The sequence below is a fragment of the Cervus elaphus genome, chromosome 27 (assembly GCF_910594005.1).
Source record: "Cervus elaphus chromosome 27, mCerEla1.1, whole genome shotgun sequence".
Taxonomy (NCBI): Eukaryota; Metazoa; Chordata; class Mammalia; order Artiodactyla; family Cervidae; genus Cervus; species Cervus elaphus.
Window position 1 is genome coordinate 6,219,686 of NC_057841.1, and position 27,318 is coordinate 6,247,003.

The 27,318-nt window shown below is 50.5% G+C and overlaps 2 protein-coding genes across 3 annotated transcripts; one reads left to right on the forward strand and one right to left on the reverse strand.

The window, feature by feature from the left end:
- Positions 1-2,063: 2,063 nt before the first annotated feature.
- Positions 2,064-21,675, reverse strand: SALL3 (spalt like transcription factor 3). Its single transcript, XM_043889692.1, has 3 exons — positions 21,558-21,675; positions 5,962-9,419; positions 2,064-4,972 (listed from the first exon to the last, which is right to left on the reverse strand). Exons 1-3 carry the CDS (start codon positions 21,637-21,639, stop codon positions 4,541-4,543), a joined length of 3,972 nt encoding a protein of 1,323 aa, XP_043745627.1. The 5' UTR covers positions 21,640-21,675; the 3' UTR covers positions 2,064-4,540.
- Positions 21,676-21,822: 147 nt separating this feature from the next.
- Positions 21,823-25,339, forward strand: LOC122684923 (serine/arginine repetitive matrix protein 3-like). 2 transcript variants are annotated; one of them, XM_043889465.1, is made up of 3 exons: positions 21,823-22,473; positions 23,414-23,646; positions 24,184-25,339. In XM_043889465.1, exons 1-2 carry the CDS (start codon positions 21,864-21,866, stop codon positions 23,599-23,601), a joined length of 798 nt encoding a protein of 265 aa, XP_043745400.1. In that variant the 5' UTR covers positions 21,823-21,863; the 3' UTR covers positions 23,602-23,646; positions 24,184-25,339. The 2 variants fall into 2 exon arrangements, with proteins under 2 accessions (XP_043745400.1, XP_043745401.1); XM_043889466.1 differs by having other exon boundaries at positions 23,495-23,646.
- The last annotated feature ends 1,979 nt before the right edge of the window (positions 25,340-27,318 follow it).

The window sequence follows — 27,318 nt, forward strand, 5'->3', positions numbered from 1 at the left end:
GATTGATTTTATTTTACCTTAAATATAGTTGCATTTTGAAAGCTTCAATAAACTCAATGATTTTTAAAAAAATCAAAGATACCAACACATTTTTCATGGTCCAAATATGATTCCACATATTTTCTTTAGCAAAGTCATTCGTAATAGATTTTTCATATTTATATTCTTAGCTAATCATTTGTATCTTCTCTCTATACAGATGCCATCAATTTGTCTATTGAATTCTGGAGGGAGCAGGGAAGAAAGATGTACATTAGTGGTAATTGTTTAAAGAAAAAAAAAACACTGATTTTTGGAAGTGGAAATTTTATTGTCATCAAATTCTCCCCCACTGTTACAGATTGGGGAGCAGAAGGAGGAACTGCTGGGGTCTCACAGGGCACAGCCTGGCCTGTCCCCGGCCTGAGCCACTGCGGGGAAGACCAGGGCCACTCGGCGACACTGACATACTCACGGCCGCCACCCTGGCACAAAGATGTGGACAGGAGAATGGCAGAATGTTTCTATGGTGATTTCATTTTAAGGTTTTCCGTTCATAAAAGAGTGCTGAAACAATACACAGTGTTTCCCACTTAAGTGAAAAAGAAAAGGATTTCATTATCTTCCTAGCGTTGCACAGAATATTTTGTAGATCAGATTTTCCCATAGCTCAACATCAGCCAACAGACCCGCTCACAGAAACATTTCACAGCCTCTGCTTTTCAAAGATGCACCGGGTCCCTAGAAAAACTTCTTAAAGAAGCAAAGGAGTGCCTCAGCCCAGGAATGAGGAAATGAGCACAGGACTCGAAACACAAAGGCTGAACCTGAGGTCCTCAGGTCGGCTGGCATACTTGCAAGGTGACAGGCTGGCTGCAGAATTACACACATGTGACCTTATTATGCACCGAAAGCATGCACCGGGGGAAGAGCCGGGGGTCTTCCATGCCTTGGACAGCCAGCCAGAATAAATAAAGCGAGTTGAAGGTGGGTGGGCTGGAGACAGCGTGCAGCAGCCAGTAATAAACAGCCCTGATGTTTGCTGCGGCTTCTGAACGCCGCAGCGGGTGCTGGGTGCTGCCTGCCAGGCACAGAGGAGGAGTGGGCAGGGGACCCAGGCTGCCTGGAAGCTCCCACACACACAGAGTTAAACAGCAAGGGCTTCACAGCAATTGCTTTTTGGCCCTTAAGCAATGCTTTTTAATTAGTTTGAAATGTTAATTGTTCGTGCAACCAACTTAGAATAGAAATATATTTAAATAAATAATTTTTAGGGATTGTTGGCATTTATGATTCTTTGATGTACTGTCTGAGCCAGCTAGAGTTCATGTCAGAAAGAAGTAAATATCCAGGCTTGTTAAGCCCAAATACCTCTGGTTTTACACTAGAAACATTTTTGAATTAAGAAGTAAGTCTCTTTTTTTTAACATTTTAATTTATATTAATTACTTTAAATGACTGTAGAAATCTTTTGCTATTTCCTTACCATATGTTAAAAAATGACTACCTGATTTAGTCGGTTTCTCTCTCATAATTTCTACTCTAGCTCTGAAATCAACAGGGTTTTAATTCCTAAGGTCCATGATATATGACACCTGCCGGAGGACTGGGCAGCTAGTTTAGTGGTTAGTACCTTTAACACTTCAAAATCACCCAGCGTCTCCTAGGTGAACTTTACTGTGGCTTCTAGTATCAGCAGTTATTTTCTTAAAAGAAGAAATGGATTATATATGTTGATATCCAGGAGCTACTAAATTATTTAAGGTTTTATGCCTTATCACATGTTTTTGGCAAGGTAAAGCTTCTTTTCAAGTGAGGAGCACCTTCATCTGGGACTGACAGGCTCAGGCAGGGCCTTGCACCTTCTTCCCTCGCCTGCTTTCTTGAATCACCGCTGGAGGCACAGCTATTTAGTTTTCCAGGGCCCCAAAGAACCAAGGTTTCCCTCAAGGCCCACCAGAGGAGGGTCATTCAGAGTGCTGTCATTTTTGGACATTGTCAACAGTCTCTAGTCATTAGACATTTTCTACCACATCTTCTTCCATCAAAGATGTAAATTAAAAAAAAAAAACCCCACAATCAAGAGGCTGTCTTTTTATTTTAGAAAAAGATGAAATATGAAAATTTCAAGGCCAATCAAGACACACTTAGATATGGCTTAAATCTAAGCTGTCAGACCTGACTGACTGTCCTTGGAGAAACACCACAAATATACATCCACCATCAATGACCATAACCTCAAACTCCACTTTTTCCATTAGAATAATCAAGGAACGCCATTCAGAAATAATATTACATCCTGCATTTTATTCAATTCCATATGACAAAAATAGGAACCTAGACTAAGACATCCATTTCAATCAGTAGATGTGTCAAGCCACAGATTTTGTCATAAAAAATATTGGATCTGGGTAACAACTCTGCACTGGTTCAGGGAGGGCCCGGCCCTGCACGGTGCTGCAATAGAAAAATAGTGTCTCTCCACCGTGCGGAGGGACAGCCTCGCCCGGACACAGGCCGGGCAGTCTGACTGCCCGCCGCGAGCTGCCTTATGTACAGCACTTTACATTTCTCTCTTCTCACGGTATATACACATCTTTCTGGGAGGACAGAACACTACATGGTACCAAATACGACCCCCTCCCCCCCCAAAATCACACCAAAAGAGACACAGATAAATAATAAGAACATTCACTGCTGAAACACAGCGACACCGAGCACCTGTTTTCTCTTCCCGACATAGGGACACCCTCACCCGTCCTGGGAGAAGAGAGGGTCCCCGGGGCTCACTCCATCCCACCTCCGTGGGAAACAGCGGGAGAGTTCCATGTTCTTTTCCAACAGAAACCACTGCTAGGTCTGCTCATCTGTGAGGCTCTGAAACTCTGCTCAGCGACATGATGTGGTCTGCGCTTGCTGGGGCTGTGTTAGGAAGATTGTCCTAGAGCTCGGTCTCTGCTGAGGAGGCCGACTGCCTGCCTCCTTCCTCCAGGCTCGCCTCCCGACGCTGTCCCCGGGCACGATGACCAGGGGGACCACGCAGTCAGAGGAGGTCTCGCTTTCAGACTTCAGCATGCGTGCAGCACACAGAATGAGGTAGAACACACCACCCGTCCACATGGCCTGGCTCAGCCCAGCCGCTTGCACCTGCCCGGGCCCCTTCCCTGACTCGGAGCGGCTGACCGTCACCAGCACAAGCCTGCACTTCGAGTGACTGGACCACAGTGCGCTTCGTTTGCATCTGAGAAGGTAATAAATCAATCAGAAACCCAGAAAATGTCCCGGTTATGATGGATTACACTGCCCAACACCCGGCACCTCTCAGTTTATTGAACACAAGGCCAGCCTGCAGGCAGTCGGGGTCTGGTCCGCGGGCGTGAGGAAGCAGCAGAGGGGATGGTGAGGTCACACCCGCACGGCAGCCGCTTGGCTCCCCCCTCCCGGCTTGTCTTGTGGTGTCACAGCCCTAAGACGAGCTCACCAGAGTTTTGTTAGGGGTGGTCAAGCTTTTAAATGGGCTTTCTAGAAAAGTTAAATCCCTCAGTGTAAGAAATGGCAGGCCCGAGTTTACTGAGGAACTGACAAGTCCTGGTGGCGTTCCTGATTAAGGAGCACAGATTTCTCGTATCGTTTGACCTAAGACCGTAACAGCTTTTTTTTTCTTTTCATTTTCCTTCAATCAAACTACTAGTTATAAAATGCTTTACATCTTTTAAAATTTTCAAATTATAGACAAACCTCCCTAATACAAAATACTAAAAGTGCAACAGTATAAATTAAGAGTTTGCAACCACATTATACAAACATTACCTTTTTATTGTACAGCTTTGATAATGTGAAATATTTACTCACAACTGCTATAACGTTGTGAATAATTCATGATGACGTCTGTCTGTGACTTGTTCCCAATTGCTGGGCTACAGACCACACTAGAGACCACTGTCCACATAGCAGCTACAGACATTTAAATTAAAAAAAAAAAAAAAAAAAAGGCTTGTTACTGACAGGTGCTTGCACACGAAAAGCATGCTGTTTCCTAACAGAACTTCACAATTTTGCCTGCATGGAAATCACCCACTTATTTATAGTAAAACAAATCTTGCTTTAAAAAAAAAAAAATCACATAGCCAGATGTATCCTGCAGTACAAAAGCTCCTGTTACAGTCAGGCTGCATTGTCTGTGACCCGCATCATCTGAACGTCATAAATACTACAGGCGAAGGTGCTGCGCGGGACCGGCGTTGGGTGCACTGGACCACGTCATTGAGATAAAGAGTTCAAGTTTCGAACTAATTCCAACAAGACCACTGAACAAGTTTCCCTGGCACAGGGCGGGCTCTGGAGGGATAGAATGGATGTGGTCTGAGCCCCTTTGGCTTCCAAGGCGGCTCTCGGAAGACATCTCTTTCTGACTCAAATCTATCTCCGAGGTTGCCGAGTTCTCAAGTTCACCTCGAAAGGCGCAACCGGGCAGCGCGCGAGGCCACCTCGGGCGGCCACCCGGTGACGTCTTTCCTGCTCCGGGTGAACCGAGAAGGAGACCCGCAGGGCAGGGACGTGGCTAGTTAATCCCAATCTCCTTGTTATCCTCAATGAACCGTGTGAACGGCCGGCCACCTCCCGCGTCCGAGTTGGCTTTGTCCAGCCCTGCGATGGGCGGGCTGCTGCCTGGACGGGCCTTGTCCAGCCCGGCAGCCAGGGAGCCCAGCGGGGGGAGGGCACTCCCGCCGAGACTTACGGGGAGCTGGGGGAGGCCTCCGTTCTGGATGACGGAAATCTCGTTGTTCTTCATGGCCAGCCCGTTGGTGATGGCAGCGGCATACTGGTTCCAAAAGCTGGGGTCCACGTTCATGGCCCGTGCAGCCAGATCCTTCTGGAACATCTCTGAGAACTTGAGGGCATCGCCGCCCAGCAGGGCCATGGGGTTCTCCACCGACAGGCGGCGGCCACGCCTGGCGGGAGCGTTGTTCCACATGTGGGTGCCCATGTGCACCTGCGGGGACAGAGCCACACCCGGGCGTGAGCGCGCCCAGCCTCCGGTTACAGGGGCATCCGGGGCCAGGGGACGCCTTCCAGCTCCTTTCCGTCCCTCCTCCCCAGCCTGAGCATTCATCTGGGACAACAAACTTGTCAGGTGAGCTTTTCTGAACATCTGAGACGTGAACCTGCAACACTCCTTTCATCAAGTACAAGGCAAGCCGACCGATGAGCTGATGGATGCTCCTGTCAGTTCGCAGCTTGACAGGATCACTTCCCCACTAAGGTGTCAGACCCCCAGGCCACCCGGAGGGTCCCAAAGCTCCCCCCACACCCAAATCGTCTTCTACTCGGAACTCCTGCCTTCCCTGTGCCTCTTTCTCTGGTTTTCTCCCAAACATAGAGGGAAGGCCTGGGCACCTGTGGTCAGCAAGGACCTCAGGTGCCCTTCATTTCGTGAGGAAGTGGAAGCCATGTCTACAGTGCCTACTGAAGGGGGTCACTGAGACTCCACACGCAGCTAACCTGGGCTGGAAAGCAGCATGCTAGCCTGAATGGCTCCGTGGTGTTGGGCCACACACCCCGCCTCCAGGGAAGATGGGCTGCCTGGCCACATCTTCCATACCAGCGTTATATCATCGTACCGTTTGCCCCTGGCCCTCAGGCTGGGAAGATTCTGCCAAATGCCCACCAGGCCCTCTTGGCAATCACGTGGACAAACCCACAGATCAAAGCCTTGGCCTTTGGACAGGATCAGCAGCATCTGTGTCACGTGGAAGCATTTAAAAGCCTAGCCCTGTTGATACCAGTGACCCACTGGGCTCAGGGCAGCGAGTGTGCATCTCTCCAACACCCTGCAGCCTCTCAGGTGGCACCAGGCTCTCGAGGGGAGGACAGACCTGTATGGAAGGCAAGCTCCTCGCTGACACGGCACACGCACGCTCTCTCGGGGGAAGCCCTCAGCCAGGACCAGAGGAGGCGAGGGGACTCCCGGGCGACCCTCACCTTGAGGTTGCCCTTGGTGGTGAAGGCTCTCCCGCAGATGGTGCAGCCAAATGGCTTCTCCCCAGTGTGGGTGCGCTCGTGGATCTGCAGGGCACTGGCCGAGGAGAAGGTCTTCCCACACGACTGGCAGTTGTGCTGCTTCGGCGTCCGGCGCGGCGGCGGGGCCAGCATGGGCGCGAGACCGGGGCTCATCACCGTCGGGGGCCCGGGGGGCACCTGGACGGCAGCCGGCAACGGCGGACCCTCGGCCAGCAGGCCGGCCTTGCTGTGCCCGTTCACTTCCGTTTTGATGGTGGTGGGCGTGGAGCCAGGGCCCAGGCTCGGGGTGCCCTGGCCGGGACCTAGAGCAAAGTTGGGGTCAAGCAACTGGGGAGGCAGCTCTCGCAACCTGTGGGTCAGTAAGTGCTGCTTTAAGTTACCCAGCGTGGAGCAGCCGCGCCCGCAGGCCGTGCACACAAACGGCCGCTCCTTGGTGTGGCTGCGGAGGTGGATCTCCAGGGCGCTCCTGCAAGCAAAGGGCTTGGCACACACACGACACACAGTGCTCGCACACTTACCCCGATCGCGGCTCAGGAACAGCAGACTAAAGGGGGCCTCCTCCTTGACGGCCGGCCGGCCCGGGTGGGTGGCCGTCAGGTCCAGTGCCCCTCCGTTCTCAGGGCCGGGGGGCGGGCTGTCTGGCTTCTCCGTCTTCAGCGGGGTCTCCTGGGGCTCCTCCTGGGCAACAAGGCCCGGGGACTTGGAGGGCACGCTCTCGCTGTTACTGTTCCCGGGCGACAGGGCCTGCAAGGAGGAGGACGACTCAGACAGGGCCGGGCTGCCTGCACTCCGGCTCTCCAGATCGCCCACAGCTGAGGATGAATCGTTGCTCAGACGGTCGCTCTCCCCAGACCCGTTCTCCAGGGACTTGAGGGCGGTCAGCTGCGGGCAGCTCATGACCGAGTCCATCATCTTCATCTGGTTCTCCAGGGCGGCGATGCTGGAGATGACGGAGGGCGGGGAGGGTGGGCAGGAGCCTGAGAAGGCCAGCAGCGGCTTGTTCGGGTCGCCGGCTGCATCCTTCAGCTCGGCGTCGTCCTCCAGGGAGTTGTCGTCCATGTCGTCATCGCAGGCGCTCAGGGCGTCGGCGGCCTTGTCGTCGTAGGGCAGTGCGGCGTCCATGGCGTCCTGGAAGCCCTCGGGCAGTGGTGTGTTGGGGATCTGGCCCCCCATGTGCATGCGGATGTGCTGCTGAAGCACCACGGCGTTGGTGAACTTCTTCTGGCAGATGGGGCAGGAGTGCTGCACACGCAGGGGCGGCTTGGCGCGGTGCACGCCGAAGTGCGTCTTCAGGTTGCCCTTGGTGGTGAAGGCACGCCCGCAGATCTTGCACTTGAAGGGCCGCTCGCCCGTGTGCGTCCGGTAGTGCATCTTCAGGGCGCTCTGGCAGCTCAGCACGCGGTGGCAGATGACGCACTGGTTGGGGTCTGTCATCTTCTTGTCTATGTTCTCCACCAGCTGCTGCAGCTTGGAGGTTTCGGACGTTTGCATAGAGTCGAGCAGCCCTCCGAAGGGGAACTTGGCCTTAAATGGCTCGGCCCCAGCCGGGAGGACTGGGCTGCAGAGGCCTGGGGATGTGCCGCTGTCCGCCAGGGCAGACGTGGTGGAGACCTGCCCCGCCGTGGCCGGGAGGTCACCTGCCCTGGCATTTGTGCAGGGCAGGCTCACGGGCTCGGTCTTGAGCAGGGAAGACCCACAGGGTGCCGGCTGCGGGGACCCTGCAGCCACTGGGACGCCTGCCTCGGAGCTGGTCAGGCCTGGGGACAAAGAGGGGCACTCGCTGGATGCGGGCGAGGGCCGCTGCGGGGAGCGGTTGGCGGGGGTGAGGCTGGGAGAGTCCACATAGCTGCTGACGCCCATGCCTGGGAGGGTGGGCGGGAGTTGCAGCCCCACTGAGGTGGGCACAGTGGGCAGCGCCGGCTTGCTGTCCAGCCAGGTGGTGACTGGTTTCTCTGGCGGCAGCGACATTCCGTAGGGAATCCCGGAGCAGGTGGGCACGTTGTCCAGGTACTCAGGCACCGGATAGGGGTTCATCTGGATGTGTGGGTACTTCTCCTTGTGCCTCTGGAAGTGCACCTTCAGGTTGCCCTTGGTGGAGAAGCGGTTCCCGCAGATGTTGCACTTGAAGGGCCGCTCGCCGGTGTGTGAGCGCAGGTGGATCTGCAGGGCGCTGTCGCTCCCAAACACCTTGGCGCAGAATCTGCACTTGTGCTTGAAGAAGGGGTCCTCAGCGCTGGCCTTGGGCTCGAACACCGACACGTTGGGGGGTTTGCCCTTGCGGTGCTTCATGAGGGCCGACAGGGGGTCCAGCGCGTTGGCCGTCGCCGCGATGCTGACCAGCGGGTTGGGGAAGATGACGCTGCTGGCGGAGGTCTGAGGTAGCAGTGGGCTTGGCAGGCTGGGCGCGGAGCTGAGCAACGGCCCGGGCCCCAGGGCGGGGGGCGTGGGGGTGTTCTGCGGCCGGGAGGCGCCCCCCGAGGCGCCGGCCGCTGGGGTGGAGGCCGTGGAGGCCGGAGGGGCGCCGGAGCACGTGGGGGCGCCGGGCTCCGGCGCCGAGGGGCCCCCGCCCGGGACGTGCGGGGTGCTGGCTGCGGACACCGGCGGGGCCAGGTGCTGGGGGCCCTCGTAGGCCGCCGGCGGGGCGGCGGGCCCCTGCGCCGTGGCCGCGGGGCCGGTGCCTGCCGAGAGCGGCAGGGTGGGGTGCGCGGCCGGCCCAGGGTGCAGCGGCGGCCGGGAGGGCGGCGGCGGGCGGCTCATGAGGGCCACCTGGCTGCGGATCTGCTCGATGAGCTGCAGCTGCTGCACCTGCTGCTGCTGCAGGGCCACGAGCTGCTCCAGGATCAGCGGGAGCGCCGCGGCCGCCACGCCGCCGCCCGGGCCCGCCGCGCCCGCGGCCCGTGAGGTCTGCGAGAACTGCGCCACGGCCACCTTGGTGCTCAGGAGGGTCTCCAGGGTCACGTTGGTGCTGGGCATGCCATAGACCGCCCCGGGGGCCGGCTCAGGGCCTGGCGGGGGAGGCGGCTGCCCCGCGTGCGCCGCGCCCGAGCCCTGGAAGCCCTTGTCCGCAGGCTCGCCCACCTCCATGGGCTCGTCCTCCCGCTCAGGTGCCCTTGCCTCCGCGGCCTCCCCGCCTTCCGGGGCCGCCGCCGCCGCCGCCACCTCCTCAGCGGCCTCACTGTCCGCGCGCTCGCTGGGCGAGCTGGACGGGGATGCCTCGGGGAAGTCCTCGGAGGGCGGGGCGGGCTCATCCTCGCCCACGATCAGCACCAGCGGGTTCTTGGTGCAGGCCTCCCTGTGCGCCAGCAGGTCGGCCCGCTTGAAGAACTCAGCGCAGCACTTCCCGCACACGTGTGTGTCCTCGCCTCCGCTCCGGCTCTCGTTGCCGCTGTCCGCGTCCTCGGCGCCCTCCCCGGGGGCCGCTGGAAAAGCAAGACATTACATCAGCCCGGCCTCGACAGACAGCCCGCCCTCCATCTCAAAATTTTGCACATAAGTAAAATCAATATTTTTTATTCTGTACAAATTACCCCACTTCAACATTTCTGACGTCCTGGCGTGTGTATTCTATGACTCTTTCTAGCTAGCTAATCATTTTCTTAGCACAATCCATCAAATTATGAGGCTCTATCAATTGTGGATACTGCTTCTTAATGAAATTCCATAGAAGCCATTGATTTCCAATATTTTCATACAATCTGCAGCCACCCTGTCTGTTGGGTACAAAGCCAGCCTTCGATGGGCTCATTAGGACTCCCTTACCATCCGGCTTCCTCATTTCCAGCAAAATCAGAGATGCCTTTGCCAGTTCGCTTAACATTGCTAAACTAATCTGTAACCTTTCAAACTCACGTCAGCACCTGACAGGGGAGCCGACTGCAGCCTCTCTCCTGGGCTCGGACCACGGAGATTTATTATCTTTATGCCGCGTGGAGACATTGAAGATTTAATGTAATTCTACAGAACCTTTCAAATCAATGGGCATTTATTTCATGGAGGAAATTTCAGCTAAATACTTTCATTTGTAAATATAACAAAGAATATATAAGCACTTCTTACATCTCTGCTCAGAAAAACAATCTCCCTGACTTACAGTTCGATCAGCACATCAATCCTGTATCTTTTTAGCGGGTGCACTTGCCCCCAGAAATAGTACGTTTCTACATTTCAGGACTCGCCAAACGAACACCATCAATATAGTCTGTGCCTAAAATTAATCATGTTTAATACAATTAATTGCCTCTGTCAGATGCAATATTTCTTGGCAAAATGAACCAAAATTATATGTTACTGTTACTGGCCAATCGTGTCCCACAGATTGTTAACAAACTAGAAATTATATATTTAAAGTTCATTTATGTTGACATGTTTAACATGAGAATGTTGTAGTCAGACACACTTTTTGTACCTATTTTCATCTATTCACATAGAAAGACTTAGCAAATTATATGCTTGTGCCATGGTGGAAACCCTCTAATTGGTTACACATGTTTAATTACTGTTGTAGGCGGCGACTTGCCGACTCCCGTTACCCTCTTGTGCCGAATAACAACCCTGTTTAATGAATAATTCTCATTCACACCTGATCAAATAAATAGCTATACAGGAAGGAGAAACCAACATCTGAGGATATGCCCAGCTCCTACTTTCAGGGGGGCTGGGGTGACAGGCAGCCCTCAATGGGGTGCTCAGGCTCCCTGTGCCGGCCTGGGTAAAACTGCCTTGCAGCTGCTTTTTGTCAACTTGCGGATGGAGTGACAGCAACAAATCACCTGAACAGAGACAAATGACAGCCTCAAGCCGGCCCTTTGTTGTCGTGCGCAGTTGAGTGCAAGTGCCACGCATCCTCAGGTCCACATCCCTGAAAACCATTTACTGTTGAAACATCAACAAATGGATTTGCTGAGAAGCCTCCATGTTTTCTCGTTTAGGGTTTTAGGGAAAGAAGGATTCGACACTGATCTCAACAGAGAAGTCTGACTTGTAAAAAATATCTTGTGAAAACATTTATTCTCCCCCCTAGAGAAGAAAATAAAACTATAATTCGAGGCTGGTCGGCTGCTCTCCACGAGGCTGCTATTTCCATGTAATTTATATGTGCCTTTAAAAAATTATTAGCATGACAAGTGCTCAGGGCTGGTGCACTGGGATGACCCAGAGGGATGGGATGGGGAGGGAGGTGGGAGGGGGGTTCAGGATGGGGAACACATGTAAAGCCATGGCTGATTCATGTCAATGTATGGCAAAAACCACTACAATATTGTAAAGTATTAGCCTCCAACTAATAAAAATAAAGGAAAAAAATTATTAGCAGTGTTCAATTAGCATTTTCTTAACTGGCTCAACCATTTGAAGGGGAAAAAGTTAGAGCTGCAGCCCATAAAGACCTGCTAGACTTTTAAACTAAATTCAGTCCTGAAGCTCAGACTGCAAGGAGTCTCCTTACTGCACAGAGGCAGGAGCGGAATCGGTGTCTGTAATGAGGTCGAGTGTAGCTGGAAGCAAAGACATGGCTGATTTATACTGCAGATAGCAGCGTTAACAAAATAAATACTTGGAGTACTTAACTTTGCTCTATGTATGCAAAATCTGATCTGAAACCCACAAAGGTTATGGAACAGGGCAGGAAAAAAGCCTCAACTCTTCAGGTAAATAATTTCTTAATGATAAGAAAACATGGGCTATCTCACATTTTAGTTCACTTATTTTAAAAATTATTACACAAGGCAACGGATCTCTACTTCACAATTTGTTTATAACAGTGGGATGAAAAAAAAAAAAAAACAGTGGGATGTTCTTCTGCAGAAGAACATATTAAAAAAAGCACTAGTGGCCATTTAAAAAAGTTCATCTGCATTAAGCAATCAAGTTGGAATCAGTGTTATACTGTATCATAAATAGTGTAATTATTAGAACACAAAATATTCTACAAGTTAATTTAACACTTTAAAACTATGATATAAAAGGCCAGCCATAGTCTTCATAGAGAGTTTTAATAGTTTTAAAAAAGAAAACTACAAAAAAGAGAAAAATACAAAGAAATTAAATGATGCTGATTTTTTGAAAAATTATTTTCACATCTTTATTCCTCAGAGGAAAAAAATGTATAACTTACATGGTATACAAAAGCATTCACATGGTATATACGTTTAAAGTTTTACACAATTAAACACAGTGTATATTTTGTCCAAAGAATATTTTTCATTTTCTTTTCCAAAGAATTATTATTGAAGTGTAGCTGGTTTACAATGTTGCATTAGCTTCAGGTGTACAGCAAAGTGATTATTTTGTATATACACATATTTATGTTTTATATCTGTATTCTTTTTCAGATTCTTTTCCATTATAGATTATTAAATAATAATAGTTGAATATATTAAGTTGAATATAGTTCCCTGTGCTATATAAGAATATATTTTTTAATATGGATTATGTATTAGGGACAATTCACTGAGAAAATGCTTAGAACTTGGTTGATTACTGGATCATTTAAAGTGCGATGATTGCTAAAAGGATTTACTTTACGTTAACTTACATCTTTACAAATGAGAATTTCCCAGATTTTCTTTGTAACAAATTATGGCATGTGAAATAAGGAAACAGGATTTTATTTTACACTGTATTTTTCTCTAAGGTTTTAAGAAACCCAAGGAAATCTCTATTTTCTTTAAAGATACATTTTTACATTTCCATTGGCTTTCTTCATGTGCTAAGTATGTGGGGTTCACCTGCAAAGTCAAGAAAGCTGGGAACGTAATTTCCTCCTGCCCCCATTGCAGGTTAGCAAAATTATAACTGTGTCTCAATTGTAGAAACCGTGCACAGAATAATAATATTTAAGCACTATCTACCAAATAATAAGCCATTTTGTTTAAAGGAAATTAATAATTACCTAAATACAATGAAGATATTCTTGCCAAAGTAAAATAAACTTCCACTGTATGCCACTAAAATTGAAGAAGGAAAGCAAAATTGAACAAAGGAAATAGGGTGAAAATGGCATTCTGAACATTAGGGCCTGTTAGTTCATTGTGTTAATGAACCTAACAGAACAGTTGTTGGATTTTATAAGCAAAGTTTCATAATAAATTTGCCTTTTAACTAAAACATATTTAAAAAACTACGATCAGTGAAGGAAAAAAATCCAACACAATTCATATTTCTTATTGAGGGCAAATTAGAATCACCACTTAGAGTTTTTCTTACTGGGGTCTGCATGAAATATGGTAACACAATCACTTCAATTGTTAATTTCTATTTGTTTCACTATCAAATCTGAGTGGGATTAGCATTCCATGAAAGTTATAGAGAAGCACAAATTTCACAAGACAAGTCTTGAATGCAATGAATACAAATGAAAAGACTCTAATACATCACGTGTGGAATTGGAATTTTGGGTGCATATTTTAAGAACGTTTTTAAAGAACAACAAGCACTTCAACTGAATTGGTTGGGAGAGAAGAACCAAAGCGAGCCTGTTTCACTGGGGACAGAGCTCTTTAGAAGCAGCAAGACTGCACTTGAGTCCAGAGTGAAAGCAGCGACCTCATGTCGCATTCGGGGTGAGACGCAAAATAAGTTGTTATAACTTGCTTCTCGTTACAGTGGCTACACGCGTCGTGTTACAGCGTAGTCATGCTAATCTGGAAGTACTTATCTTTAAAAAAATGCTTTCTATAACAAGAAAACCCTTATAGTAAAGATCTGACAGCAGCTCCAAATTTTATCATATAACGTCTAAAGTCCTTTAATCCTGCCATTGTTTTAAGCCACCATTGTGTCGGATTCAACTATCTTTTAATTAAACTTACATTGGAAACTGGCTTTTGCATTCTAAAAGTAGAAGTTATTATATCCATTTGTTGATATGGCTTTAAAATTTTTGTTTCATGGTAAAGCCATGTCCATGAGCCACTGTAACAACAGTACAAGTTGGAGAAATTTATTTCCAATGCAATAGGAAATTCTTTCTTCCTAAAAGGGACAACTGAAAAACAAGCATTGTTAACATTATCATTAATGTCAAAATAATTTATTTTTTGCATATTGGCAGATCAACGACTTAAGAGACTTCAAACTGCAAATAATCAGGGGCTTAGACTGTGCAAGTGTTAGAACTAGTGGAGAAAAATGCCAACCAGTGCACCCAGGAACGGAACTTAGGCAGGAATCTTCCCTTCTTGGTTAACAGCAGTATTTAGTGGAGGTTACTTTCTGAAAGTGCCACACAGCTTTGCTGGATTCACTGAGTGTCAACGAGAGGAAGGAGCTGTTATGAAAATAACCCTTTTTCGCTAACATGAAGGATGCACTGGCCATGGCTGCCAGCCCGGCGATGGGGTCTGTTCTCCTGGACGCAGTCAGGAGGAGGGACACGCAGGAGGCTGAAGCTATTTCAATTGGAGAGGAAATGTGCAATTAGTTTACAGCTAGCCCCACACTTTACTGTTTATACTTGAGATTTTCAGGGTTTCTAACACTCACTGTTCAAGCACTCCTGAGCACGTGTGCCATCCAGGGTACCACAGGAGGGGCAAAATGCTTCCCCTCGCCTTTCAGAGAGAGGCCTCCAACCTAGGGAGGGCCTCAACGGCAGTCTTAAAAGTACATATTTTCCCCCTTCTCACTAATAAAAACACAGAGGATGTTTAACAAAAATGTCCCTTTATAACTCTTTGGGTGAAAAGGACCTCCCCTTGCGTCATCTCTCTCTAAGCTCCGACTCCTGGTCTGCTATACAATATACAAGGATCATGTTATACAGGGATCAGGTCTTCACTGCCTGCAAAAGCTAAGGTGGTCTTCCAAGTAGAGATGACCTGGCAGAGTGCTTACATGGCCAGTGATCTTTTTAAGCTACAAGTAAAAGCATCACTGTAATATTGATGAGAATATTTGCCACATGATGCTTTCCTAAAAAAATTCTAAGTGGAGTTCTCAGCAAGGTGTTCTTATTCTCTGCGTCCTGGAGGCAGTGCCTTGTAAATAAGTAACCAATTATGCAGAGCAGTAAACAGGTGTTTGATAATTTTGTTGATCAAGCTCAACTTTCACCTTGATTCTGCTACACTTTTTAATTCCTTACAATTAACAAGAGGAGAAGCAAAAGTTGTCCCTTATGGGAAAACGGATGTTAACCTCTTCATTTTAATTAGTAACTGGGAAACGCCACGTGGGTCTCGAGGAACGGAAATGGTACTTTTCTCCTGTGCCTTTTCCATCCCTTAAAAATCTAGGAAGCATTTTTCAAGTTTTCCCCAATTGTTAGGAGACACTATTTTCTTGCAAATTAATTCTTTTTTAACTCCTTATGATAGCTTTGAATCCCATAAAGAAAGATGAATTATCACATACTGAGCCCAAGCTGTGAAACAGGAGGAGACAAATAGAGACCCCTACTGTGTTTAACAATGTAGAAGAAATTCCAGACGCGATAGAAAAATTTTGTCCTTTCCCCAGACCTCCAAGCGTGTGCGCTCGGAGCCGGACAGCGGAGGGCGCTCGCGCCTCGCCGAAGCCGCGCTGACCCGCAGGCCGGCTTCCGCCGACTCAGTGGCCCACGCCTCAGATGTGTTAAGGGCGGACCACCTGTGGCACAGGCACCAAACGCCTCCTGTTTAAAAGGTTTGCGGGTTCCCCTCTGCGGGGTGAAGCGCTGGGGAGGGAGAACACTGTTTCCTTTATGGACGCGTGCAGCTGGAAAGCAGCCACAACGTTCACTTGTCCTAACTATCTGCCCGATGCCGTATCAAATAATAAGATGTTTGTTGCACTTCAAGGTTGCACAATCGTTCTTTCATTCAGATGTTACGCTGTAATCACCCCTCCGATGAATGCACGGATATCACTATCTGCCTCACGCGCAATGGACGAACCTGAAATTCGGCGGCCAACGCAGACCATTTCCATCAAAACTCGGGGAGGGGAAAAGCTCGGTCTGTGCTGGGTCAGTTTTTGGTCCAGAGCAGCTCACACATGAAACTGAACGTGCTACTCCTCCATGCGTCTATGCAGCCAACGACCTGGGTCCTGCCCCAACTCCTCACTTTCCACATCCACCGGTACAACAAGAAAGAAAGAAGCCAAGCCTCTCGGACCGGCAAACACCTGGCCTGAAGAGCACCACGGCTGCGCGCACTGCGCCGTGTCCAGGAAGAAGGCGCCCATCGGTCGACTGTGACCGTCGACTCTCAGGGTATTAAATCATTTCCAGGATTTGCCGTCACCTCAGCACACTGTTCCGTTTTTACAGGGGAAGTGCACACATGAGCGAAAAAAAAAAACCCTCCAGGAAAAGCTCTGCCGGGGGGCTGAAGCCAGCGTCTGCCTGCGCTGAGCCTACAGTCAACGATCAGACGGCGGTCTGGAGAGGGCATTCAGCAAAGAGGACCAGGAATGGCGAAGAATTAAGACCAAGGGCCACGGCACCTGCAGGGTTAATTAAACAGTTCAAGATGTAACAGCCGCACAAAAGAAAAGGGTCTCTCTCCCTCTTGGAGAACTATAAACACTTGTGCTGAACTAGCCGGGCATCTGATAAGCCCAGCAGCACAGGGCAAACCTGTGAGTCCCCAGTCCACTCTCAGAGCCAGTGTTAACACTTAACAGAACACTGGTGAGTCCTGTTGCCAAGGTCAACAGCACAGATGCACTAATTGTATTATGAGCTTGACATCTAGTGGCCACCCCTGGCAGGGCAAAGCAGGCAAAGGTTAAACCAGCAGGCCTGTTGCAGCAGGGCTCTGAGCCACCCACCTTTGGTAGAGCAGTAGGAAGCTGCCAGTCCCCTGCAAACCCACCTTCTCACAGACCCCAGGCCACCAGGCAGGAGCCTGTGCGGCCCCAAGGCTTCCTGAAATTCGGAGGGGGAGGGGTCCCGGATGGTCAGCAGGACTAATCCGGGATGCCTGGAAAAGACAGGCCCACGGAGGGGCACCGGGAATACCACCCCAGAGCCTCAGGTCTCCCTGCACCCAAGTTCTTGCCTTTAATTAACAAACAGGCCAACCCTGATCTCTCACATAAAGAGCCCGTTACATTATTTTATTATTTCAATTAATATTTCACACTTGCTGTGATACGACTTGCCTTACTCGTCAGCTTGGAAATCACAGAGTTAACTGCTTTTGAGATCACAGAAGTGTTCAAATTAGAAAAACCTAAGGATGGGGTTTAAGTTTATGTCAAGTAATAGTGAAAAACTGGAAAAAATCTAAGGACAGGGCTCTTTTTTAAAATATAAAAGTTTATGTAGAGTAATAGTAAAACGTTCAATTTCTACATAGATTTTATTTACACCTGATCTTATATGAAGTGTGGGCAGCGTCACACATGCTGTAATGGCAAACCTGGCCCACCAGCGGTAGAGTCAGCTCTCATCTTCACAAGGCTGTTCTTATCCTGGCAACTGGTCAACAAACCATGAAGGAAAATGAAAACTAACAAAACAACAAAACCTCTTCCTATTGTAAGTATTATTTAACAATTTTCCTTGAAACTGTTTCCAGCCTTAAAGGATGGGGCATGACCTCACTGGCAGTTAAGCAGGTTTTTATTTCATGCAAATAAAATACTTACATTTAAGGTTGCTAAATTCTAACTGGTGTTCAGCACACAGAATGGAAACCTTGGTTGCACCTTTGCTGAGTTCTCCCCAAAAGAAAACGTTCTCAGAGCTATCTTGGGGTAAATGGCAAAGCCTCTTAGAGACTGTAGTTGAAAATGAAATCTGACCCACTTTTGCCTGCTTTTGCCATCATCTTGTATACAAAAAATAATCAGCTTGCTAAGTAATTCCTGCTGTTGGTCCATACCTTCCTTCCTTTTCTGGATCTAAACAGATCTAAAAATATTGGATTATGCATAGATTGTGGAAGTTTAAATGTGCCTAAAAAAAATCCCTAACTCTTACATAATCAGCTCTTTCTCTGTACGGTGGGAATTAATTGGCAGACTTTTTATTGGTCACCAAATTATGTATTTTTAAATAGATTAGGATTTTAACTGCCATTTTAAAAATAAATGTGTGCAAATTCTTCTTTTCCTTTCCCCTCCTGCTTAACTTACTCCTTAAGTTTCATGTTTCAGAGAAAACAGTCTGCCTACGGATGTTAGAAAGTGGCTTCTGTATTGTTTCCTTTTGCAATGCTGAATTGTAAGTGTGTGAGTGAGTGCCCTGAGCGCTGAAGGCAAACCATGCACAGACAGATAAAAGAGAAAAGATCTCTGCACCCAGGGCTGGGGGCCTTCTTCCCCTTAATTTAAACACAGTCGATGAATACCACTGGTAAAGTCTTAAATCACAGGATCACCACATTTTAAAGGATTTTTAAGATAGCCATGTAACTGTGAGTTGGCAGAAAATAAAAAACAAACGATACAGGATGGCAAACTGCTTTAAATTATAATATTCTTTTGTTCTTCCTTATATACATATTTTCCTTCCATCGACAATAAAATATATCCCTCCTAATTTGTACTTTATCCAATGAAGGATAGCAATAATACACCTTTTAAAGCTCTTAGTAGGAGGGTAAGTGCTGTTCCGTCATTATAAGTTTTAATTAATTTTTCTTAGAACAAAAACATTCAGCTGGCTCAAAGGATTTCAATATTGGTGGCATACATTTAATTAACTGAATCCTAAAACTGCATCCCATTTATTTCTAAATTTTCAGAAACAGGAAGAAAATACTTTGCAATTTTAAAAGATAGTACCTATTGGGAATGTAAGTTGAGTTCCAGCCATCCTTAGAACACGTCTTTAATAACAGAATAACTTTAGAACTTTATGTAAATCTTTATTACTTTTTCCTGTTCTACATACGTCATCATAGTTCACTTCTGCAATAAGGTCTGGAAAGCACTGAGGCATTTTTGGATAGCTGTCTTTTCATTGCTTACCTAAAAACTAAAGTCTTAAAAATAATAGTCACATTTCTCTTTTAAAAGAAATAAAGCCTTTTACTGTAAATTAATGACTGTGCACCTCTGCCCCACCCATACCATACTAAAAATTTTGCATAGAATATTTGTGTTTCATGTCATTATCAAGAACTTTCAATTTTATTGCAGGCATCTACTGCTTTAATTAACATGTAACACCCAAAGTGATACAAAGGAATTATTTACTTCCTTTCTAAAACAATGTAAACTAACTTAGTTCACTTATAACTTGATGCATAGTTTGTGTATTTCCACTACTTTTAACAAAATATAATTCTGAGAATATCTGAATTCACGGTGGAGTGATTTAGTTTTCACATTTATCTTTAAAAAAACATTTTACTTAATTCTCCTCCTAATGGCGATCAGCACAACACAGTAATACATACATGAACATTCCTTAAGTGAACAGAGAACAGAGTATCTTTTATGCTCCATGAACAATCAGCTTCAGAATAATTAAATCAGAAAGAACTATTTTTTAAACAGTTTGCCGGGACAATCGCGGGAACACACTCCTCACTGAGACTCAGCCCCAGACAGGCTATTTTTGGCCTGTTGCAAAGTATGATCAGGAACTGTGGCAATATCTTGATTACAACTCTGAATGATTGTGAAAAACATAGCCTTGACAAAAACTTTAATCCCATGGTGGGATTAAAAAAAAACAACAACCCTGAATATGTTTCATCCCTAAATATATTCAATAACAACAAGGGGAATTCAAAAGAGAACTTGTGAATAATTTACTCCATCTTAGGTTTTCAAATAAGGGCTCTGGACCCCTCCACATGCTACACTAGGACGTTCACCACGCTCGCATTTCTGAAGTGAAATTAAAAATGAATAGCAGTGCCTCAGCTTGTTAATTGTTAAATACAAGGGGTTTTACTCTATTAATTAAAATATGCTTTAATAAAAAGAGACATTGCACATTTTGATAACGACCCTACAAAGCTGAGAAGTATTTACATTGTTGCATTTTGGGGCGGCTGTGAAAGCCGATTTTAAGCTATTCAGGAGCCACAATAATAAAGCTTTAAAATTCCTCGCTGGGATGCAATGTAGTTCTTTTGAAGGAAAGACTGTCTTTCTCATTCGGCAGAAATAAATCCATTCATTTGATCATGTAGTCATTGAGGGCAATAGAAAACAAACCAAGTGTGAGAAATTCTATGTGATGAAGTAAACAAAACAAAAAAAAAATCCATTTCCATGACAAAAAGATTCTTTGTCCTTAATCTACCCACCATATGCAAGCGTTTCTTTTTAGCATATCTCCCGTTCTAATCTTGGGTGACCAGGCGACACAGATAAGAACCTCTTACCTCCGCAGCGACAAAAGAGACCCTCACGAGTTCACGAATTTTATTTAATTCCTGAATTCCCAGCCGCGTAAGAAGCCTTTGCTCCCTCCTCCATTCCGATGTGGACGAATACCTGCTTTTGCAAACTTTACGGCACCGCTTGCTAAACTCTTCAACTCCTTTTATTTTCTGCAGCCTAGTTCCCAAAGCAAAGATGCGTATCTGCTCTAAACCACTTATAATAGGTTAATCCAAAAAGTTGGCCGGCCTGTTTGCTAAGGATCATACTACTCGGTGCCCAGGCTCCGGGCAAGTGCAGGGTCGCCCCGCGTCCCGCGATCGCCCCTCCCGCACCCTGGGGACCCGCGGGTGGCGCGAGGCCCGAGCCCTCACTTTCCCCGGCTGGGGCGCGCCAAGCCAGCCCGCTCTTCGCCGGGCGCTAACTTTCGCGGCTCCTACCTTCCCTCCTGGATGGGCAGGAAGTCCCTACCCCCCAGCCGACTGCAGAGGTGGCCGCGGCGCCTCCGAGAGCAGAAAAAGGCCCAGAAAACCGAGAGGCGACAGAAGCGTGCCGGGGTCCTACCGCGTGCACGACCACCCCCCGCGCCGCGGGGCAGCTCACCCGGGGTTAATTCCCAAGGCGGCCATTAGGAAAGGCCAGGCCACACCGACTTCCTACTCGCTTCGGAATGGCATCGCTGGTTTGTCGGCGCGCCCGGACCTCGCGGGCTCCGCGGCCCTCGGGGCATACGGGGCGGCCGCTGGCCTGCCTGGGAGGGGGAGGCCGCGGTCAGGGCGGTGGATCCGCTCCGAGCGCGCACAGCTTGGGGCGCCGGGCGCCGAACAAAGCTGCTCCGGCAGCGGCCTCCCCGGCCCGCATCCGGCGGTTCGAGACCCTGGGACGCGTCCCCGCCGCCGCGCTTTCCCTGGGGGGCGCCGCGATCGCCGAGGCCAGTCCCAGTGTCCAGGCGTGGGGAGCCCGGGGGGCGGCGCGGAGGCGGCAGCTCGGCCCCTCCCGCCCGCGCCCTGCTCGGCGTGCTGGCCTCCGCGGGGCAGCGCGGGCTCCGAGCGGTCCCCGAGCCCTGGCGCCTCCGCGCGCAGCTCAACTCCCGGCGGCCGAGCCAAGTTTACTTCGCCCGAAACTCCCGCGCCGCGCGCTCCGGCGGAGGACCGGATTCCCAGGCTGGCCTGCCCGGATCGAGCGCCACACGGCATACACAGGCTCGCGGGAGCCCGGGCACTTTCCGGGTCCGCGGGGCCCCCGCTCCCTCCAGACGCCCGGCCGCCCCGCGATCCGCGGCCCCTCACCGTGCTCGGGAGCCCCGTCCGGCGGCGGCAGCTCCTCGTCCGACTTGAGATGCTGGGGCTTGGCCTGCTTGCGCCGAGACATGCTGCTAGCGGCGCGCGGGCCCCTCGCGGGGCAGCGGCATCAGCGGGGCGGCCGGCGGGGACGACGCGGGGCGGCCGGGCGGGCGCGGGGCGCGGGGCGCGGGCGGCGGCGGCGGCGGCTGCGCGGGCCGCGCATGGGGCTGAGCAATTAGGCTGGTGAATAATGCATGGCCATTAGCAGAGGGCCGCGCCGATTGGCCGGCCTCCAGCGGACTCGGGCGGCCTATGCAAATGAGGCCGCGCTCGCAATTAGCGGCCGCGCGGCGAGGAGGGGCCGTCGCCTGCGGGACCCGGGCGCGCGGCCGGCACCGCCTCACATCGCGGGCTCCGCGGTTTTCGTCGCCCGGTTGCGGCCCGGCGGGCCGGGAGCTGCTCCGGCCGCGGTGGCCTCCCGGCCCCGGGCGCAGGCAGCAAACTTTGGCGGCGTCCGCGCGGCGCCTCTTTGCCGGCGCGCCGGGCTCGCCCCTTTATAGTGTCTGCGCCGCCGCCCGCGCCCCCCCGCCGCCGCCCGGCGCCCCTCCCGGAGCGGGCGGCCGCGGGCAGGGCTCCGGCCGGCGCCTTTGTCTCTCCGGGCCGCTCGGGAGCCGAGCCTCCTGCGCTCCGGCGCGGAGGGCCGGCCGGTCGGCCGGCCGCCTGCCTCCACTGGTCCTCGGCGTTTCTCCGCACGCCGGCCCCGCTCGGGCTCAGGTGGTGTCCCCGTCTCCGGACCTTCTCTCCGGGCTCGTGTCCGCTCTTCGGGCTCCCCCAGCGGCCGGCCCGGCCCAGAGGCTCGCGGCCGGAGCGGAGCGGAGTGCGCACGCCGGGGTGGCGGGACTTCGGCAAGACCAACTTTCCGGTTCGGAAGCGGCGCGGGCCGCGCGGCTCCTCCCCTCCCCTCCAACCCCCTCCCCCCCGCCCCCCCCCCCGTCTCCCCCCCCCCCCCCCCCCCGGGCCCCTCGACTCCTGAGCGCCCGCCCCGCCCGCCGCCGCCACCCGGGCCGCCCCGGCCCTTCGCCCGCCCGCCGGGCCTCCGCGCCGCCAGCGGCGTCTTAAATCCAGGGACAGGGAGGGGACCGCGGGGCTTCGCGTCCCACCCCCAGTACCCTAGCCTGATGGGTGCAGTGCCGGGCGCCTGTGGCGTGGGCAGGGAGCGCAGGGTGCCCGGAGGCCGCGCGACTGAAAGTTCCAAGTCCACAAAAGTCCCACGCGCGGCCCACCGCGTTCTGGACTTTCGGGGGGTGATGTAGGGGGAGCAGGTGAGGGGTCTCGCACATCCGGGCCGGCCCAGCATCACCGGGCGGCGGGAGCCGCGCGCTCCCAGCACACGCACCCACCCTCCGCGGGTTATCAGGCGCGCTCCTTCGCCCCCGCGCGCGCACCCCACCCGCAGCGGCGCACACGCGCCCTCGCCCACTCCCGCACTCTCACTCCCGCGCGTGTCCTCCATCGCGAGCGGCCGCCGGGATGTGCTCCAGGCCCGTCGCTGCCGAGCTCGCGCCTGTGCCCTGCGCCCCAGCATGTCTTCTTTCATTTCCTAAATTTATTATTTTTGTCTTCACAACTGGCCCTGTCTGGTACGAAGCTTTGGCACAGATGGCCTCCCGGCGCTTCCCCCAGGGTCGTGTGCTGGACGGGAACTGCCTGCGAGTAGACAGCCTCGGGCGCCCGCAGGGCTGCGATCTCCCCGCGTGGCTGGGAGCTGGGCTCTGACTAGTGGGGACCCCCTTCCCCGCCCCGGGTGGACCCCGGCCCCTCGCCACTCGCCCGGCTCTCCGCGAGTTGCTTTTCCGTTCTAGAACCTTCCCTCTTCCCAGCCGGTGTTCTCCCGCGCGCCTCTAATTGTGTAAGTTTCACGAAGCAACAGCTTTGGGCTCCAGGTAAAGCGCAGGAAAATCACAACAGACGAAGGAAGCGCACAGGTTGGAATCGTCTCCTAAGAGACTCCGCCACCGCTTTTGCCACCCCCTCCCAACCAGATTCCTGAAGATTGGTTTTGTTTTGCTACTTGGTGGCAGGAGTATTCACTTAGGTAATTTTGTTTTTGAAAATAAAAAAATGGAAAATGAAAGATGTTCGAAATCTAGGGTTATCATCCCCCCCCCCCCCCCCCCGGTAATGCTTTTATAGCTAAGCTGGGAGATGCAGGGAAGGTCTGTTTCGCCAGTGCGCCGTCAACTTTGGCAAATGCTGCTGCATTTTGGGGACACTCTCGCATCCGGCGCAGAGGCGCTCAGCAGTGAAAAGTTTCCAGCCAGGGCTTTGGGGCTAGCTGGCCAGGAACTTTCCTGGGAAAACAGTGGCTAAGAGGAGGGGCGAGGCAGGGCCGTGTCTAGGTGGGGGCGGGCGGTGGTAGCGAGTGGAAGTTTTTTGCAGAATTTACAGGACAGCAGGAGTTTGGGGAAGTTGCAGCGCCGCAGCGGAAAGGTAGACGTCTGCTCCCCAACAGAGAAAGAACCCAAAGCGGCCGTCAGTGGGTCGGAGTCCTAGTTAAAGGTGCACTGCCTGTTGTGACCTGGTTAATTCTTTTTCCCGTCTTTTTACAAAACTCGACACTTTGGGGGAAAAGAAGCGGATGGAAGTTCTCGCGGCGTCCGAACCCTCTCAGAGGAAGCCCGCGCCCGGCTCCCCCGCAGCCTTCGGGCCCCGTGGCAGCGACTCATCCACTTCGGGCCACTTTGCACGCACCGCCCCCCGCCTTTTTGTTCCTAAAGCCATTCGCCCGCCTCCCCCAGCCCCCCACCCCCGTCCCCCACTCTCTCCAACCCACTGGCACGATTTCCTTAGGTCTTTCCCGGACTTCTAAACGCCACTGTCTAATTCCGTCGACTCGTTTTGCATTTTCTACGGTGTGCGGTCGTGGGAAGGATCTTAAGTCCCTCCAGCGAAGGCGAATGTGAGGCCCCGGCCCTTTAGCTGTAAGAAGCGAGCCGTCAGATCGCAGACGTGTCCGCCCGCCGCGAGGCGCTTTGTGAGTGGGGAGACACGGCAGTCTGGGCTCGGCTGCGGCGGATGCCGGGGCTGCCACAGAACGAGCTGCCGCGAAGCCGCACGCCGAGCCGGCGGTCCGACCTGCTGGGGCGCGGGGTGCGGTCCTCGCCCAGGGTGCGCGCGGGGTGGGGCCGGCGGGGCGTAGGTGCTACTCCACCTCGCTCCCCGCTCTCTCTGCGCTCGGATTTCGTTGAGAAGATCGAGCAAAGACTTGGACGGAACCAGGGACGCAGCGGAAGGGGAACCTAGACAAACTCCCCGCCAAGGCTAGGTGGTGTGGATCTGTAAACCTTTTAAAAGCTTGACTGGGGTATTCAAGATCAATAAAAAAAAGAAAAAAAAAACAAAACAAAGTAGAGGCCGAAAACAAAAGGCGAGTTACCTCCTGAGTCTCCTGTTCTCCTTCGCCTCCCTCCACTGAGGTCTGAAACTTTTCTTTAAGTGTTTTTATGTAGTGCAGGAAGTTTTAATGAAAGCATACTTGTCTTAAGTTCGAGTCCCAACATTAGCTACAGTGCGAGTCGACAACGTGTCAAGAAAGGTGTTTTCACAGATGAGGTACCAGAATGTGTCCTCCAGCCTCGCCCAAGCGAAAGGACCCCCGGAGCTGTGCATCAGAGGTGTGGATACCGACTTGTGCAGGCAACACACAGGTCTTTGCCATCACATGACCACTGTCTACTACAGTATTGTAATACCTAAACACTATTGCAAAAACAAAAGTTGCTTTTCTTCCCTATAATTAAATCTAATTTGTTAATTGTCTTTCCTCTTGCAATGTTGTTTTCATCTTTGGAGGCGACAGGTTATTATTTTGTCTGCTTAATAATATTATTTACAAATTAATACTGTATACATTAGTGGAACATATAATTAGGTGTTTGATTAATTTGTATCATTTATTCAGATACTACAGAAAGCGTATCTGTGATACTGACTTGACAAGGGAAGGTGGAAGGCTTGGTTCTATCTTAATGTCCCAGTTTATTGAGTCTACCTGGCTCTTCAAAAACAAAAGACAGTTTTGCATAAGGTGCATTGGGCACTTCATTTACAATGTGCTTATTTTCCCAGCTACTTTGTACAAAAAGAGTATTCAAAGATTAGAGCTTTATTTTTTTTTTTTTGGTCTCTTTTCCTTCTTTTTTCCCTCCCAAATCAAAGTTCCTTTCTTCTCTCTCCCCTGTCTCTGGTTCCTCCCCCACCCCAACTTTTGTTTTTAGGTCCTTACAGTTAAAACCAGCATGATTTTGTGTCTTTAATGTTGTGACAAGTGACCGCTAATTGGTTCTCACTTGAGCAAAGATATTACCATACTAATATTATTATTGGTAAGAAGAGGTAATTGATAACACCACCTGCCACTCTGGGGCAATCAGGATGATAAATGTTTCCATCAACAGGAAATCTGTGCTGGGTGTACCACAGCCCAATGCAAACAGCATGTCAAGTGCCAATTATAAAGATGTTTCTTTTCTATTACATTTGGGGGGGCGGGTCATGCTAGAAAACCTGCAGCCAGAAACTATATTTATGGTTTTTTGAAAACGCTTTTTCTGAGTTTCTCGATTACCCATTTGAAATCACTTTCCCCATAAAAATAAAATGCTCTCCTTAAATAAACCAACATATAGCTAACTGCCCGGCCCACACTGCACACAACTCCTGCTGTCACCCCCTTTGCTTTCATATTGAGATAAATATGTCTAAATATTTTTATAGATGGGAGCCACGTATGTAGTTATAGAAATCCATCCAGGTCTTTGTGCTTTTCAGTCATCCTGTATGTTCATTACAGGTCAGTTTACAGCTTCACATGTAGGCATCACAGGCAAACATTCCATGGCTTTTTATGTCACGAACAAGAAACAACAGCACAGAGTCATTCGTCTTCACACTTAGCTACACAAGCCATGTGAAAGCGCTTCTCTCCTGACCACTGAGCCGCATATCTGGGCTGCCGGTGGACAGGCCGGGGCACTTCAACACATGATTCCATAAACAGTGGCCAGCTAAAACCTCGACTCCCTTGCTTATAGGCTCAAACGATTATTATTAGCTTGCATTTTTAGATGCAGGCCTCAAAAGGCGAAATCAGCTATTGATAATTGCAAGAAGTATACAGCAGCTACTGTATCGATCGGCTTGTCCCTATTCCCCTGGTATGGGAGAGATAAGAAGACTCAGTCTTTAGTGCAATATAATTTCTTTTGACCTATCTGCTTGCTACAGACTTATGATGAATAGCCGGACTGGTTAAAGTCCTTTATCACGAAAGTTACCCCTTGATATAATATTGATTCTTTATAACTAGCTCCAAACACAAAAATCAAACTGTCCACTTGACCATCATCATCATCAATATCATCACAAAGCCTCCGGAATAAAGATCAGCAGCAGCCTGAAAACGCTTCCATAATCTTCCCAGCTAATCTTTATTTGCTGATGATGAAAAGAAGAGGGGGGAGGGGTGGGCCAGAGGGAGAGCGAGCGGAATGTCATTTGGACGAACACTATATTTATATGTGTACATACATGAGGCCGAGCGAGACCCGGCGGCCTCTCCTCCGGAGGGTGCGTGGGCAGCGCGACCGCCCTCCGCAGAGCTCGGCCGCCCGCCCACCCACCCCGGGGCACTCGGGGAGCCGGGAGGCCCAGGGGACTGGGGGTCTAGGGAGAGACAAAAAGGGCTCCACCCGAGCTGCCTGACGGG

Bases quoted from the DNA above. Each gene is read 5' to 3' on its own strand.
- SALL3 (XM_043889692.1), bottom strand. From the start codon at position 21,639: ATGTCTCGGCGCAAGCAGGCCAAGCCCCAGCATCTCAAGTCGGACGAG. The intron at 9,420-21,557 runs GTGAGGGGCCGC...TTGCTTTTCCAG, and splicing joins GGACGGGGCTCCCGAGCACG to CGGCCCCCGGGGAGGGCGCC. The intron at 4,973-5,961 runs GTGAGGGTCGCC...CTGTCCCCGCAG, and splicing joins CCACCAAGGGCAACCTCAAG to GTGCACATGGGCACCCACAT.
- LOC122684923 (XM_043889465.1), top strand. From the start codon at position 21,864: ATGCAAATGAGGCCGCGCTCGCAATTAGCGGCCGCGCGGCGAGGAGGG. The intron at 22,474-23,413 runs GTTCGGAAGCGG...TTTCCGTTCTAG, and splicing joins TCGGCAAGACCAACTTTCCG to AACCTTCCCTCTTCCCAGCC.